The 14,949-nt window shown below is 49.1% G+C and overlaps 1 protein-coding gene across 1 annotated transcript in view; it reads left to right on the top strand.

Moving 5' to 3' along the window:
• The window catches only part of LOC120381415, a 450,632-nt gene that overhangs the window by 19,607 nt on the left and 416,076 nt on the right, over window positions 1-14,949 (top strand). The window contains 1 exon segment of the mRNA XM_039499603.1: window positions 13,431-14,186. Coding sequence (XP_039355537.1) covers window positions 13,431-14,186 — 756 coding nt within the window.

The following is a 14,949-nucleotide window of genomic DNA, read 5'->3' on the forward strand; positions in this document are numbered from 1 at the left end:
GGCCTTGGCACTGGCCTCCAGCCCAAGGTGCCCGTGGTCCATTGAGGTCTGTATGCTCTGGGCCCTTCCTGAGCAGGCAGTCCCAGAGTGCCCGGCCCCAGATTCGGGGCCTGGGCGGCCGGTCCTAGAGGGGCCTCAGCCTCGAGGAAGTCCTCCATAAGGCTAACGGCCGTTTTCAGCGTCCGCGGCCGGTGCCGCAATACCCACGCCCTCGCGGAGGCCGGGAGGATGTGCACGAACTGCTCGAGCACAAGCTGGTCGATGATGTCCGCCGAGGTTTTATGTTCGGGCTGTAGCCATCGGCCCGCTGTATCGCTTAATTCCTGGGCCACCACCCGGGGCCGGACGCCCGGAGGGTAAAGCTTCCCCCGAAACCGTCGTCGACAGGCCTCTGGGGTGACCTCAAAGCTGTCCAAGATGGCCGCCTTCAGCCAAGCGTAAACCCGGGCCTCATCGTCGGGGAGGTCTCGGTAGGCCCTCTGAGCCGGCCCCGTCAAATAGGGGGCGAGGATGGTTGCCCACTGGTCCGGTGGCCACCCCGCTACTGCCGCCACCCGTTCGAAGGTCACGAGGTAAGCCTCCGGGTCATCCTCGGGCCCCATCTTGGCCAGGCGTACTGGTGGCGCAGGGGGGGCGGGTGAAGCAGCCCCCCCCGGTGCGATGCCACCGGGCCTCGGCCACAGGGTGACGAGTTGCGGGAGCCATTCGGACTGTTGTTCCCGATACTGGGCCTCCATGGTCTGCAGCCACTGCTGCTGGAGGACCCCCAGCTGGTCCATGAGCTGCTCCTGCTGCTGCCGCTGGCTCTCGGCCAGGAGTTTAACAAGAGTCTCTGTCTCCATGCCTATCTAGGCCATTGTCCTCTGGGCAACTGTCCCCCAGTTCTTGCCCTGGCCCTTTGTATCAGGGGCGGTTCTAAAAGTCCCTGGTCAGGTGCCACTGTAAACAGGCGGTACTCACCCCCGCGGCGCCTCCTGCTGGTTGGTCACAGATTGTCCCGCAGTTCTGCTCTGGAGCGCCCTCGGCAGGTTGGTGAGCCGCCTGTTCGCAGGCCCCGTGTCCCTCCCTGGACCCGGTGCCCCCTTTCTATAACTGGGTCTCCCCCTCCCAGGGGAACCCCCACGCTACTATCCCCACTTTGCCTCAGTAGTGGCCACTGACAGTCATGGTCTAGCCCCACACCCTGGGGCAGACTGCAGTATCAGCCCACTCATCACAGGCAATAGGGGGTTTGGACCTGCTGCTTTGTCCTACCCCTGGGCTGCCCTCTGCAACCCCCAGAACCTGTGGCCCTTTGCTAGGCCGCAGCCTGGGGCTTTCCAGGCTGGAGCTTCCCTAGCTCCTCAGCCTGTTCCCAGCCCTGCTTCCCTCAGGTATCTAGTCTCAGCCTCTAAGCAGCCAGGCCCATCCCTCTCTAGAGCCAGAGAGAGACTGTCTGTGCTCTGGCTTCCCTGCCTCTTATAAGGCCCTGTTCCTCAGTTTGGGGCATGGCCCCCAGCTGCAGCCACTTTCCCCATTAGCCCAGCCTCCAGCCGCAGCTCTCAAGCGCTGCCAGGCTGCTTTTTCAAAGCCCTCAGGGCCGGAGCAGGGTCCACCCTGCTACAAATATCTTCATTAATGATCTGTAGGATGGTGTGGACTGCACCCTCAGCAAGTTTGCAGATGACACTAAACTGGGAGGAGTGGTAGATACGCTGGAGGGTAGGGGTAGGATACAGAGGGACCTAGACAAATTAGAGGACTGGGCCAAAAGAAAACTGATGAGGTTCAACAAGGACAAATGCCGAGTTCTGCACGTAGGACGGAAGAATCCCATTCACTGCTACAGACTAGGGACCGAATGGCTGGGCAGCAGTTCTGCAGAAAAGGACCTAGGGGTTACAGTGGACGAGAAGCTGGATATGAGTCAGCAGTGTGCCCTTGTTGCCAAGGAGGCTAATGGCATTTTGGGTTGTATAAGTAGGGACATTGCCAGCAGATCGAGGGATGTGATCATTCCCCTCTATTCAGCACTGGTGAGGCCTCATCTGGAGACTGGGTTTAGTTTTGGGCCCCACACTACAAGAAAGATGTGGAAAAATTGGAGAGAGTCCAGTGGAGGGCAACAAAAATGCTTAGTGGGTTGGAGCACATGACTTATGAGGAGAGACTGAGGGAACTGGGATTGTTTAGTCTGCAGAAGAGAAGAATGAGGGGGGATTTGATAGCAGCTTTCAACTACCTGAAGGCAGGTTCCAAAGAGGATGGATCTAGACTGTTCTCAGTGGTGGCAGATGACAGAACAAGGAGTGATGGTCTCAAGTTGCAGTGGGGGAGGTTTAGGTTGGATATTAGGAAAAACTTTTTCCCTAGGAGGGTGGTGAAGCACTGGAATGGTTTCCCTAGGGAGGTGGTGGAATCTCCTTCCTTAGAGGTTTTTAAGGTCAGACTTGACAAAGCCCTGGCTGGGATGATTTAGTTGGGTTTGGTCCTGCTTTGAGCAGGGGGTTGGACTAGATACCTCCTGAGGTCCCTTCCAACCCTGAGATTCTATGATTCTAAGAAGATCTGCATGACCTTGAAACATGACCGTGAATGTATGGCAGTCACTAGAGTTGTAAAAGGAGGAGATAAATCAGCCCAGAGACAATATCCTTACTCAAAACAATCAAAAACATATAGAAAAAACGATTCAGTGTTACTAACACAGGGAGGACTACGTAGATGTACTTCCACTGCCAATTCCCCTGTTTGGCCTGTAAAAAACCAAAATGGTTCTTGGCGTCTCACAATAATTATAGACGCCTAAGTCAGGTCACACCCACTTGTGCCCCTACAGTGGCCAAGATGCCAAATTTAATCCAGTCCTTTAATCCAGAGGCTGAGTGGTTTACTGTCCTTGACAGCAGTACCAGCTTTTGGACATAATCAGTGGCCCACATTTCACAGGACCGTTTTGCGTTTAGTTTCCAGGAGCTCAGTATTCCTGGACACGTTTACCCCAGGGGTATAAAAATTCCCCAGCTTTATTCCATGTGCTAATAAGGCCGGTACTGTCGCAATTTTCCAAACCAACTGTTCTATTTCAAGATGTAGCTAACCTGCGTTTAACAACACAGACCAAAAAGGAGCATCTAGAAAGGCTCCGACAGATCCTAAAGGAAGCAGGGCTGCAGTGCGATCCGGCCAAGGCACAGCTAATGGCCCCGGCCCAACAGAACGTAGATACAATCCAAACGTTGCCTTTACCACAGGACCCTTGAAAATCCTTTTTGGGGTTTAACTGGGTACCACGGAAATTTCATTCCCAATTTGGCTTCCATTGCAGGTCCCTTGTACCAGCTATTAAAAAAAGGTGTCTCATGGAAATGGACCGAGCAACACACGTGTTATGCTTATAAGAAGCTCACGAGATCTTTTAGAGGAGAAGGCAAACGCTGCATTTATTGCGAATACAGCAATTAGCCTATGCTTTTCAGTCGCAGAGGAGCCGGGCTCTGTCAGTCGCGATCCAGTGCTCCTGGTGTAGTGGCAAGACCAACCCAAAGTCCCCTGGCAAAGCACCCTGTTCTTATAGTCTTTTTTCTCTGTTGAAGTCTATGGATTTTGCTGTGTCAGTTTGTGACCGGTTACTCCTTAATGGGTGTGATCTTTTGATGTTAACATTCCAAAACACCTCCGAGAGGGTCATCCTGTCCTGGATTGATTTTATCAATTGTCTTCAGGGGTGTCAGCCTCCACCTCAGGGTCGTCAATCTGCCCTTCCGCAATCATGGGTGCACGTTGATGGTTCTCTGGTGTCGAGAAGTCTCCTTAAGTATCTTCACTCTTCCTTTTTTGACCATCTGGTTAACAATGGCCTTCACACCTTACCTTTTCCAGGTGCATGCATTCCTCATTCACACAAACTGTCTTTTACAGAGACTTTCAAGGGTACACAAACAGCAGTATTTTATATTGAGCAAAAGACATTGTAAATTAAGCCTTGCTAAAACTTATAACTAAACCGATTCATATTGGGGCCCAGGCCATCAACGTTTCTCTAATCTATTTATCATAGATACACTACAAAATCCTGTCTCTTCCTAACTAAACCTTACAACAAAAACTAACAGAACCTAATTTGTAATGCGTATGGAAACAGGATCCCATAGTCCCAGAGGGTCAGTGCTTTCCGCTGTTCGCAAAGGGGGCTGGCAGAATGAAATCAAAACAGACATTAATTCTTCTAGTACAATTATAAAATCCTGCTCTTACATATCCCCCTTTTGACCCTTCAAGAACAATTCTTGACTTAGCAATTTGAATCATTTCTCCATTTGTAGACGTTATGTGGAGAACTTGCTTTCCTACACCTTTTTGAATTTTCTGCAAAAACTGCGTTACTTTGGCTCCTAAAAGCAGATGATCAGCTAACTCTTGCCAATGCAGACCGAGAGAGATGGAGAAATTTACTAAGGGGGCAATTATAATTCTTTGGGTTTTCTCTAGCTGAGGAAGGTGATGTGTGATTATTAGTGTATAAAATGCTTGCATTGCATCTACACTCATCCACTGGTGGCTGGCTAATGCTGTCATCCTTCCAAAAGATTGTTTCCCAGGACATGACACGTACGCATTGTCCATTATATACAACATGGGTTATATTTTTTAGTTCATCCCGGATACATCTATCCCTACTGCATGGTTCTGTGGTGGCAGGCAGGGAGAGACAGACCCATTTGCGAGGGTCCCACTCTGGACACTGTCGTGTGTTCAAAATCTCATCTCATTCCCGGCCCACTGACCCATAATGCGAGGTAGGTAACCAGAAAGAGCCCATGGCCAATTTTGGTAGTGGACTGACTTTCCATAGCTCTGCCTCCACAAATAGTTGATAGCAATATTGACAATAATTTCTCCTAGTAACAATTCCGGCTTAACCCTGCTGGAGACACACTGTATCCATTCCTGCTCATAAGTATCAAACAATGATCTTTTCCTTTGCTTTAGCGAGTGTATCAAAACCGTAGTGTTTCCTGATACAGATGCTCCCCGGGTTACACATACCTGACTTACGCAAATCCACACTTAAGGAAAAAGTTCCGTAAGTTCCATAAGCTAGAAAGTTTTTTGGTTTTTTTGCGTAATGGTCAGGTTCCTGACTTACACAAAATTTGAGTGACGCAAGGCGTTCCAGCACGGAACGATTGCGTAAGTCGGGGAGCATCCGTATTACCCAAAACATTTTGTGTTTCAAAGTGGACAAAGTCAGTATCTTCATTTCAGTATGTCCTACAGCTATAGCAGTATGGTTTTTCACTTCCATTTGTTTCTGTGGAATGGACAAAAACCCGTCTGAATTCTCATGCCTTGCCCTTCTCGCCCTGGCAGGCTACAGAATAACATCCAGGTTTCGCTCCAGATCATCCCCTCCTCCCAGGGGGAAGGAAATGGATGCAATGGAGCTGGCTCAGGTAAGGGATTATCAGGGATCTGGTGGTGGGTTCTGCTTGGAGGGAGAGGAGCAGTAAATGCATAGGAGGGTGGGAGCTGCTCCAGGTGGTGGGAGGGGGACTGGATGTGACAAACCTGCTGAGACTTGTGTAGTTTAGGGTGTGATGGGTTGTCACCCCCGGGGTGCACTGTGGGGGGCTTCTGGGAACCGCTGTGCCCTCGAACCCTGAAGCTGGGCTGGCCCTTCTCACGCTGCTTTGCTGGAGATTCAGCCAGCCTCTCCAGGCCCTGTTATCACCCAACACGACAGCAGGTGACGCCATGCACCCAGCTAAGATACCTGAGTACTTTACTCCCCTGACCTGGTTCCACCAGATGAAAGGAGCCAACGCCAAGCTCCTGAGGTGGAGCCTGCTCCTGCAGGACTATGACATGGACGTGGTCCACGTGAAGGGAAGTGCCAACCTGATAGCGGACGCGCTGTCCCGGAGAGGGGGCCCTGAACTTCCCCGGGTCACTGGGCAGAGTGACCCCGCTCAGTTCAGTCTCCGAGGGGGGAGCGGTGTGGTGGAGCAGGGGCTGTCTGTGTCAGAGATAGGTGAGAGACAGGTATTCAGCCTGTAACATGAGCTAGGCAGGGGGGAGGGGAGGTCGACACCTCTGCCCCGGGAAGCTAGACAAAGGAAAGGAGCTGAGTGGAGAGGGTTGGGTCAGTCTTTGGTTTGGGAGCTGGGTGGTGGGATTTCAGGGGAACCTATGCTGGAATCCAGACACCCTGAACCCCCAGAAAAGCCAGAGTAAGGGGTCCTGGCGCTGAACTCGAGCCCTCCTGTATCCTGTGTTCCTGTTGTCCAATAAACCTCCTGTTTTACTGGCTGGCTGAGAGTCACTGTGAGTCCCAGGAAGAGGGGTGCAGGGCCTATCCTACCACTATGCTGAATGTGGGGTGTAGTGACAGATGGGGCCTAATTTCAAGTCACAGGAGTTGGGAATATAACTTCCCCTCTTTGTGGAACAGGAAATAACCCCCCAGCCAGGGCTGGGAAAACTTCCCAGGCTCCCAGTGCTGGAGCTGGAATCTACTGACACTTCATTAGTTACCCCCACCCCCAATCTTTGTGGCAACTGCAAACTTTATCACTGATGATTTTATATCCTCTTCCAGGTCATTGATAAGAATGTTAAATAACACAGAGCCAAGAACCAATCCTTGTGCGAAGCCCCTAGAAAGAAATCCACTCGACCATGGTTCTCCATTTACAATCCCAGTTTTTAATCTATTTAATATATACCCTGTGTATTTTGTATCTTGCTAGTTTTCTAGTCAAAATATTCTGCTGAACCAAGTCATATGCCTTATCGAAGTCTAGGTATGTTACATCAATACTATTAGTTGCAACCAAACTTTTGATCTCACCCAGTAAGGATATCCAGTTAGTTTGACAGAATCTGTTGTGTCTAAACCTTTGTTAATGGGCACTAATTATATTACCCTCCTTAAAATCTTTATTAATGAAATCCAGTATTGGCTGCTGCACTCATGTAATTAGCTGGGTCACCTCTTTTACACCTTTTAAATATTGGCACACCATTAGCTTTATTCTTGTCTTATGGAATTTCCCCAGCGTTCCAAGTCCTAATTAAAATCAGCATTAACAGTCCACCACGCTTCTCCACCGGGTCTTTGTTATCTGGACCCGCGGATTTAAACACGTCTAACTGTAATACCTGCTGTTTAATGTCCTCATGAGTTGTTGTTGGAATGGAAAGTGTGTCGTCGTCAACACCTTATGATATGAGTTACTTCATCTGTTTTTCTCCAAATCCAGGAGAGAGACATTTATTGAACACATTTACCTCTTCTCCTTTATTTTTGATAATTCTGCCATTTCCATCTAGTAATTTACCACTACCATTGTTAGGATTAATTTTGTACTTAATATACTTTTAAAAACTTCCCTCTTATTTTCATTGATTGATCATTGATTTCTGATAGCTTTAGGGTGACCAGATGTCCCGATAAAATCGGGACTGTCCCGATATTTAACCCTTTGTCCCGCGTCCCGATTGATGTATGATCGGGACACCAATTGTCCCAATAATCAGATAAGGAGGCGGCGAGTTCCCCAGTCCTTGCCTCCTTCTCCCTCCCCCAGCAGGCCGCGTCCCCGCTCCTCCCCCTCCCTCCCAGTACTTCCCGCTGCCTAACAGCTGTTTGGCGTGGGTTGGACTTTCCGGGAGGGAGTGGGAGGAGCAGGGATGCAGCACGCTCGGGGGAGGAGGCGGAGAGGAGGCAGGGCAGGGGTGGGGACTCGGGGGGAGGGGGTGGAATGAGGGGGGGTGAGAGTCGTGCTGGGGCAGGTGAGCACCCACCCGGCAGATGGGAAGTGGGCACCATAGGTGAGTGGCGGGGTGAAAAGGAGAGTGGCGGGCGGGGGGGTGATGAGGAGAGGGGTGGGTGGGGACTCAGGAGGGACGCAGCAAGCCAGCAGCAGGCTGGGGGATGAGGAAAGGCACAGTGGGGCGGGGGGAGGACTGAACGGGGGAGCGGAGCCTGGGGCAGAGTGGGGGGGAGCCTGGGAGGAGTGGGGGTTGGACTATTGGCGGGGCTGACAGCACCCCAATGTGTCGCGATATTGCAGGCTTGTGATCTGGTCACCCTAGATACCTTCCCTTACCAATTTTCTACAATTCTGACCTTCTAACTTCTAGTCTTTACTATTGACTTCCCCTTTCTTCCATATATTTTATTTGGAGAGTGTTGGGATTCCTACCAGGGAGCCACCAGCAGGGTCCAGAGACAGCCCCATCTCCTGTATCAAGCTCTGGCTAGTGGGTATGTGATAGATGTGACAACCCTGCCTCCGTCTGTCAGCTGGGAGACACAAAGATTCTCTCTTTCTACCCTCTGATGCCTCCTGGCTGCTCTAAGCGAAGTGGGGTGGGACTCTGTTAACATGGGCCTCCCGGAGCCTCCATTTACCTGGTGCTGCTGTTCCGTGAAGAGTGGGGCTGTGAGTGGCGCAGAAGGTCCTGAGTGTTGGACTCTTGCTCTTTCAGGGGCCGGTGACCTTCGAGGAGGTGGCTGTGTACTTCACCAGGGGAGAGGGGGCTCTGCTGGACCCCGCTCAGAGAGCCCTCTACAGGGATGTCATGCAGGAGAACTACGAGAATGTGACCTCGCTGGGTAAGGAGTCCTGTCCCCTGGGTTATTAGAAGCTGTGGGGTCTCTGAAGAATCTGAGCAGTAATAACTTTATACTTTTATTCATCATCCAAGTTTTGACAAGTTTCCTTGCCCCCCTTTTTTTGCCTCATCTTCCATCCACTAGTATAATTTTTGGACATGTGCCTTTTTGGTGCCATCAGTCATTTAAAAATTGCATTGAATGTATCCTTATTGGCTACATTAATAACTACATTAATCACTGTAGCTTTCATGCCTTTTCCTCATTGTAAGAGGAAAATATACTGCCTGTAGAATTCTAAATTGAGTAAATAGGCGTGTGACTCATGCCTGGCTTGTGTGACAGTCAGATGAGCTCCTCTTTCGATAGGAGAGCGAATAATGTTCCCATTCAGGACCCCACGGGTGAAGGGAGAACAGAGCCGTGGGAGGGGAGGAGAAGGGGGGAGTAGGTAATTCTGGGGTGCCAGGACATGGGGAGGGTGTGTGCAGGGTTAGAGCTAAGAAGCAGCAGGGAGGGAGGTGGTTGTGAGAGATGAGGAGTGAACACAAGAAGCTCCCAAGGTGCCAGGAGGTGGTGCCGGCTGAGAGTAATGGGAAGAAGGGGAGGGGAGTGTGGGGGAAGGGCACCCGGGAAGTGGGCTGGGTGGGTCAGTGGGAGGGAGGAGAGGTTTGGGGATCTAGAGCTGTGGGGGATCCCAGACCTTTAACCCCGAATCCCTACCCAAGCCTTGTTGCTTTAGAACCTACACTCCAGTTTTATTTCTGTTCAGTTTAACTTCTTTATACATTCCCCCAGCCCCCAAATATTATTATTTTAACTCTTGACCTCCCTCTCCCACTCATTACCCCCCTCCCCGTATAATCTCCCCATCTCTGTGCACAGCGACCCCGGCCACCGACCCTGAGTCCTTGCTGCATCCTCCCTCCCAGAGCAGGGCCCCTTCCCAGGCACAAATGGGCACTTTGTTGATGATGCCACAGGCTGGTGGTGTAGCCTGGACAGTGTTTACACCGATAAGATGACGTGTTGGGGTGCAGCTCGCCCTTGTACATGGCTACTCACCGTTAATGGAGGAGATGAAATTGGGTGAAACACACAGACACTTGATTTATAGTTGAAATCATAGGCAAGGCTCAATACACGTAACGATTACAGTCAGAGAAGTATAGTAAAGGGGGGCTTGCACTGTGCGGACTTACAAGCTATGGACACCATTGGAAACAAAGATCGAGGCACAAGGGAGCCCATCAGACGGGAGGCCCTGCTTCAGTTTACACTGTCTCGGGGACCTGACAAAATGAAAAACTGGTCACTAGGAGACGTATTTTCTCCGCTTCCTTATGGAAATAGGATGGCGATATACCACATCTGCTCCTTTGCTCTGATTACAGTAATGTCAATAGCTGCCCCAAACCATACCTGGCCTTTGGGAAATCCCTAATTGAGCATCAAGCCTCAATACTCATGATTTGCATCACTGATTTATTAATAATTCTAATATATGAATGCATCCAACTTCTGAGATACTTCATAGCAACCTAATTGCTAGAGCCCACCCCAGACTTCCTTCTTTCAGAATCCTGTGGCGTATTCCACCCGCTTGTGGTTCCTCGTTAATCTCTCAAAATGAGGGTGCGAAATATCTGACCTGGGATTGTCTCTTTAGGCCTATTCAGGTAAATCCCACACCTCCCACAAAGGCTCCACCTAATACAACACCACTGGCCATCACATACAGCCCCTCTCCAGTGCATTATCAACGATCTACAAGCTATCCTGGAAAATGATCCCTCACTCTCACAGAGCTTGGCAGGCAGGCCAGGTCCTCGCTTGCAGACAACCCCCGAACCTGAAGCAAATACTCACCAGCAACTACACACCACACCACAGAAACACCAACCCAGGAACCAGTCCCTGTAGCAAACCTCGTTGCCTACTCTGTCCCCAGATCTACTCTAGTGACACCATCAGAGACCCAACCACATCAGCCACACCATCAAGGGCTCATTCACCTGCACGTCTACTAATGTGATATATGCCATCATGTGCCAGCAGTGCCCCTCTGCCATGTACATTGCCCAAACCGGACAGTCTCTAGGTAAAAGAATAAATGGACACAAATTGGACATCAGGATTGGTAACATACAAAAGCCAGTAGGTGAACACTTCAATCTCCCGGGTCATTCTATAACAGATTTCAAAGTCACTATTCTTGAACAAAAAACCTTCAGAAACAGCCTTTGAAGAGAAACAGCAGAACTAAAATTCATTTTCAAATTTAACACCATTAATCTGGATTTGAATAGGAACTGGGAGTGGCTGGCTCATTACAGAAGCAGCTTCGCCTCTCTTGGAATTGACACCTCCTCATCTATTATTGGGAGTGGGCTACATCCACCCTGATTGAATTGGCCCTGTCAACACTGGTTCTCCACTTGTGAGGTAACTCCCTCCTCCTCATGTGTCAGTATATAATGCCTGCATCTGTAACTTTCACTCCATGCACCTGAAGAAGTGAGGTTGTTTTACCCACGAAAGCTTATACCCAAATAAATCTGTTAGTCTTTAAGGTGCCACCAGACTCCTTGTTGTTTTTGTGGATACAGACTAACACGGCTACCCCATGATACTTGACAATTTTAACATATCGTAACATAATTCTCTAACCAATTATATCCCACTACGTAATGTACTTGTTGTACTCAAAGTACTATACAGGATCTTTTCAGGGGGATTAAGGCAAAATGCCACATTTATTAGTAATACAGGTATCAGTTAATACTCTATGATATGCATATGAGATATCTCACAGTCATGCATTCACACACACACACACACACACACACACACTCACACTCCGTCTTGCTGTTGTTACCAACTAGTTGCTCCCCTTAACTGCACTGGCCAGGTGAGTTAGATGGGGGAGGGGTGGAGCCGGGCTTCTGCCGATCCGGATCGATGCTCCGATGGTGACAAGACGAGATCCTTCTGCAAGATACCTCACATTTATAGCAGCTTCCCTCTTATGCAAATCTAGACCAGATTCAAAATCTGGGTCTGTGTCCGTTGGTCTTTGTGCTGCTTTTCTCTGGGTGTTGTCCCAATGGTGCTCACAGAGGGTGTTTTCTAAAGAAGGTGCTGGCTTCTAATCCCTGAGGCCGTCAATATGTCTGCGCTTCTTTGTTGGGCCCAGTTGACAAGTTGTGTTGTTCTTTGCTCTGGCTCCCATTCCCTCTGCAACTGTTGTCGCTGTCTGGAGGTGGGGGTCTTCCAAGCCTCACTCATTCACACCTCATTCAGTCAATAGGGCAATTGGGTACAGAGTGGGGGGGGGGGGGGGAGATCTTATTCTACTTCTAGCCAAAAGGCACATGTTTCTTTTACTTTAACTATACTATCCTTAGGGGCTATAGCATTTGATACAAAGTTTCCTACCAATTTTCTATACAGGGATCTAATACAAAGTTGTATGAAAATAGAGAGGCCCAATGCCAAGTCATATGAAATACAAAATAACATCATGCAAGATGCCATGTCATAAAGATACTTAAGACAGAAAGATACTTAATACAAAATAACACAATGCAACGTCATAAAGATTTCTAGAGATAGTTAATACAGAGATTTCTCTACACCTGGATGCCACCAGATTTCTTGATGTTTTTGTGGATACAGACTGACACGGCTACCCCTGATACTTGACAATTCTAACATATCCTAACATAATTCTCTAACCAATTATATCCCACTACGTAATTTACTCACACCTAGCAACATGAATTTTACAGCAGATAGAAACAATTAGAGAACCAGACTGATTAACAAGGTAAAAGTGGTGACCATAAAGATAAAACAATACAGAAAGGAGGGTTTCACAGCCACAACCATTGATAAGGGATTTATTGCCAGAGAGGATGATTTATAATAATAATACTAACTCTTCTGCCACTTGGAGCCAAGGAAGCTGGCCTTGGTATTCTACAACTTAAAAATGAGCAGGGATTACAACCATGGAATATTCTTTGTGATGAGTATCCCACAAATTCCACTGACCTCCCTTGTTTTCTTTGCCTGGAGTAGGGTTTCCAATTTCCAAACCTGATGTGATCTTGCAGCTGGAACGAGGGGAAGAGCCATGGGTCCCGGACTTCCAGGGCTCTGAGAAAGAAGTGCTCCTGAGAGCTGCCTGCAAAGGTGAGGAATTGGTTAAACCAACTCAACAACTGTTTAGGAATGCAGGAAACATTTGGGATGCCCTACAAAGACCCTGTGAGCTCTCCAAGCTTAGGATTGTTCCCTGCAGATGTGGAATCATTATGGCAGATGTCACGCATGGCTTCCCTCCTACCCTGACTGACAACTGGCAGCAGGTCCCTCCCCAGTCTCGCTTTCCCTTGAGTGTTCTGGTGAGATGTAGACCAAAACTGATCCCTTCCTCTCTCCTCTGGGGAAGGGTTTGGGGAAAATCAGCACCTGATAGGTTTGATCTCTCCCACACATATTGTGGTTTGTTCATCCCTTTTTCCATTCCTCTCTCTGAGATTTCCTTTCTTTCCAGCACAGGGAGTGACCTGTGTCTGGATTCTCTCTGTCTCCCATCAGGTGATGCGATGGTGAGTGAGAATGAGAAGGAGAAACCCCAGGAGGAAGACGCTGAGCAAGTAGAACCACATGGAACGTTATCAGGAAGATCCAAAGGGAATGTTTCCAGGAGTTGTGCACTCCGAGAAAAAGCCAAAGCCTGTGAGACGCAGCAGATGCCAGATGAAAACTTCAGTAGCCACCCAGACCTTATAACCTGCGACAGAATCCGCTTCGAAGGGAGACGCTACACATGCCATGAGTGTGGGAAAAGCTTCAGTTGCAGCTCACATCTTATCATGCATCAGAGAACCCACACAGGAGAGAAGCCCTACACATGCTCTGAGTGCGGGAAAAGCTTTAATCGGAGCTCTACCCTGAGCGTACATGGGAGAATCCACACGGGTGAGAAACCTTATGGATGCGCTGAGTGCGGGAAAAGCTTTAGTCAGCATTCACAGCTTATCTCACATCAGAGAATCCACACAGGAGAGAAGCCCTACACGTGCTCTGAGTGCGGGAAAAGCTTTAATCACAGCTCTGCCCTGAGCAAACATCGGAGAATCCACACGGGTGAGAAACCTTATGGATGCGCTGAGTGCGGGAAAAGCTTTAGTCACCGTTCAGACCTTATCTCACATCAGAGACGCCACACAGGAGAGACGCCCTACACGTGCGCTGAGTGCGGGAAAAGCTTTAGTCAGCGTTCAAACCTTATCAGACATCAGAGACTCCACACTGGGGAGAAGCCCTACACGTGCTCTGAGTGCGGGAAAAGCTTTAATCACAGCTCTACTCTGAGGACACATTGCAGAATCCATACGGGTGAGAAACCTTATGGATGTTCTGAGTGCGGGAAAAGCTTCAATCAGAGCTCAGAGCTTCTCGTACATCGTAGAATCCACACAGGAGAGACGCCCTACACATGCTCTGAGTGCGGGGAAAGCTTCAAAAGGAGCTCACACCTTATTAGACATGGCAAAATCCACTTTGTAGAACTGTTAAAAATGCCTTGATTAGGGCTGGGAAAAGATTTAAAAAAAATCACATTTGCTAATTCTCACATAGTGATCTGTGCACCATCTTCACTGTGGTCTCTCAGCTCCACCAGATGAGTTGCCTGCTTCTGCCTTTTGCAGCTCACCTTCTTTGGGGTCAGTCCTGTGATCTTTTCTATCAACTGTTTTCCTTTTGAGTCATAGGAGTGTGTGTCCCTCCAGCCAGGAATGTTCATCAGCTCCAGGTGGGGGAGAGGTTTGATTCCCAACAAGCTACACTGAGGCAAAATTACCTGTGCCTGACATCGACTAGGGCTGCACATGGCGTTGGCTGCTCAAGTTAGTGATCTTGGGGTAAAAAGACAATTATAGTTGTAGAGCAGATGCCGCCCAGGTGCAGGGGTTGGCATTAGCTTTCCCCGTGACCTGACCTAAACAAACCCTGAGCATCACGGTTATACTGTTCCCCCATTTCAAAGCAATTGTTAGTTATCAAGTTCCCCCTTTGGGAACAAATTGTTTCAGTCCCAGTTGCTCTGCTGTTGCTTCAGGTTGTGCTGCAGAGCAGATATTGTTACTACCATTTTCATCACTTAAAATATACTGAACTATAACGAAGAGCAGGAACAGGGCAGGGATAGGGAAAATGTCATGTCACCCTCTGTAACAGCAGAGGAAGATAGGGTAAATCAGAGGGATTCCCTTATTCCCCATCACCTTCCCAATCCCCCTGTTGTTCAGTTGGTTAGGTCAATATTTTTTCTA

This window comes from Mauremys reevesii, linkage group 14, assembly GCF_016161935.1.
Source record: "Mauremys reevesii isolate NIE-2019 linkage group 14, ASM1616193v1, whole genome shotgun sequence".
In the NCBI taxonomy this organism is placed as follows: Eukaryota; Metazoa; Chordata; order Testudines; family Geoemydidae; genus Mauremys; species Mauremys reevesii.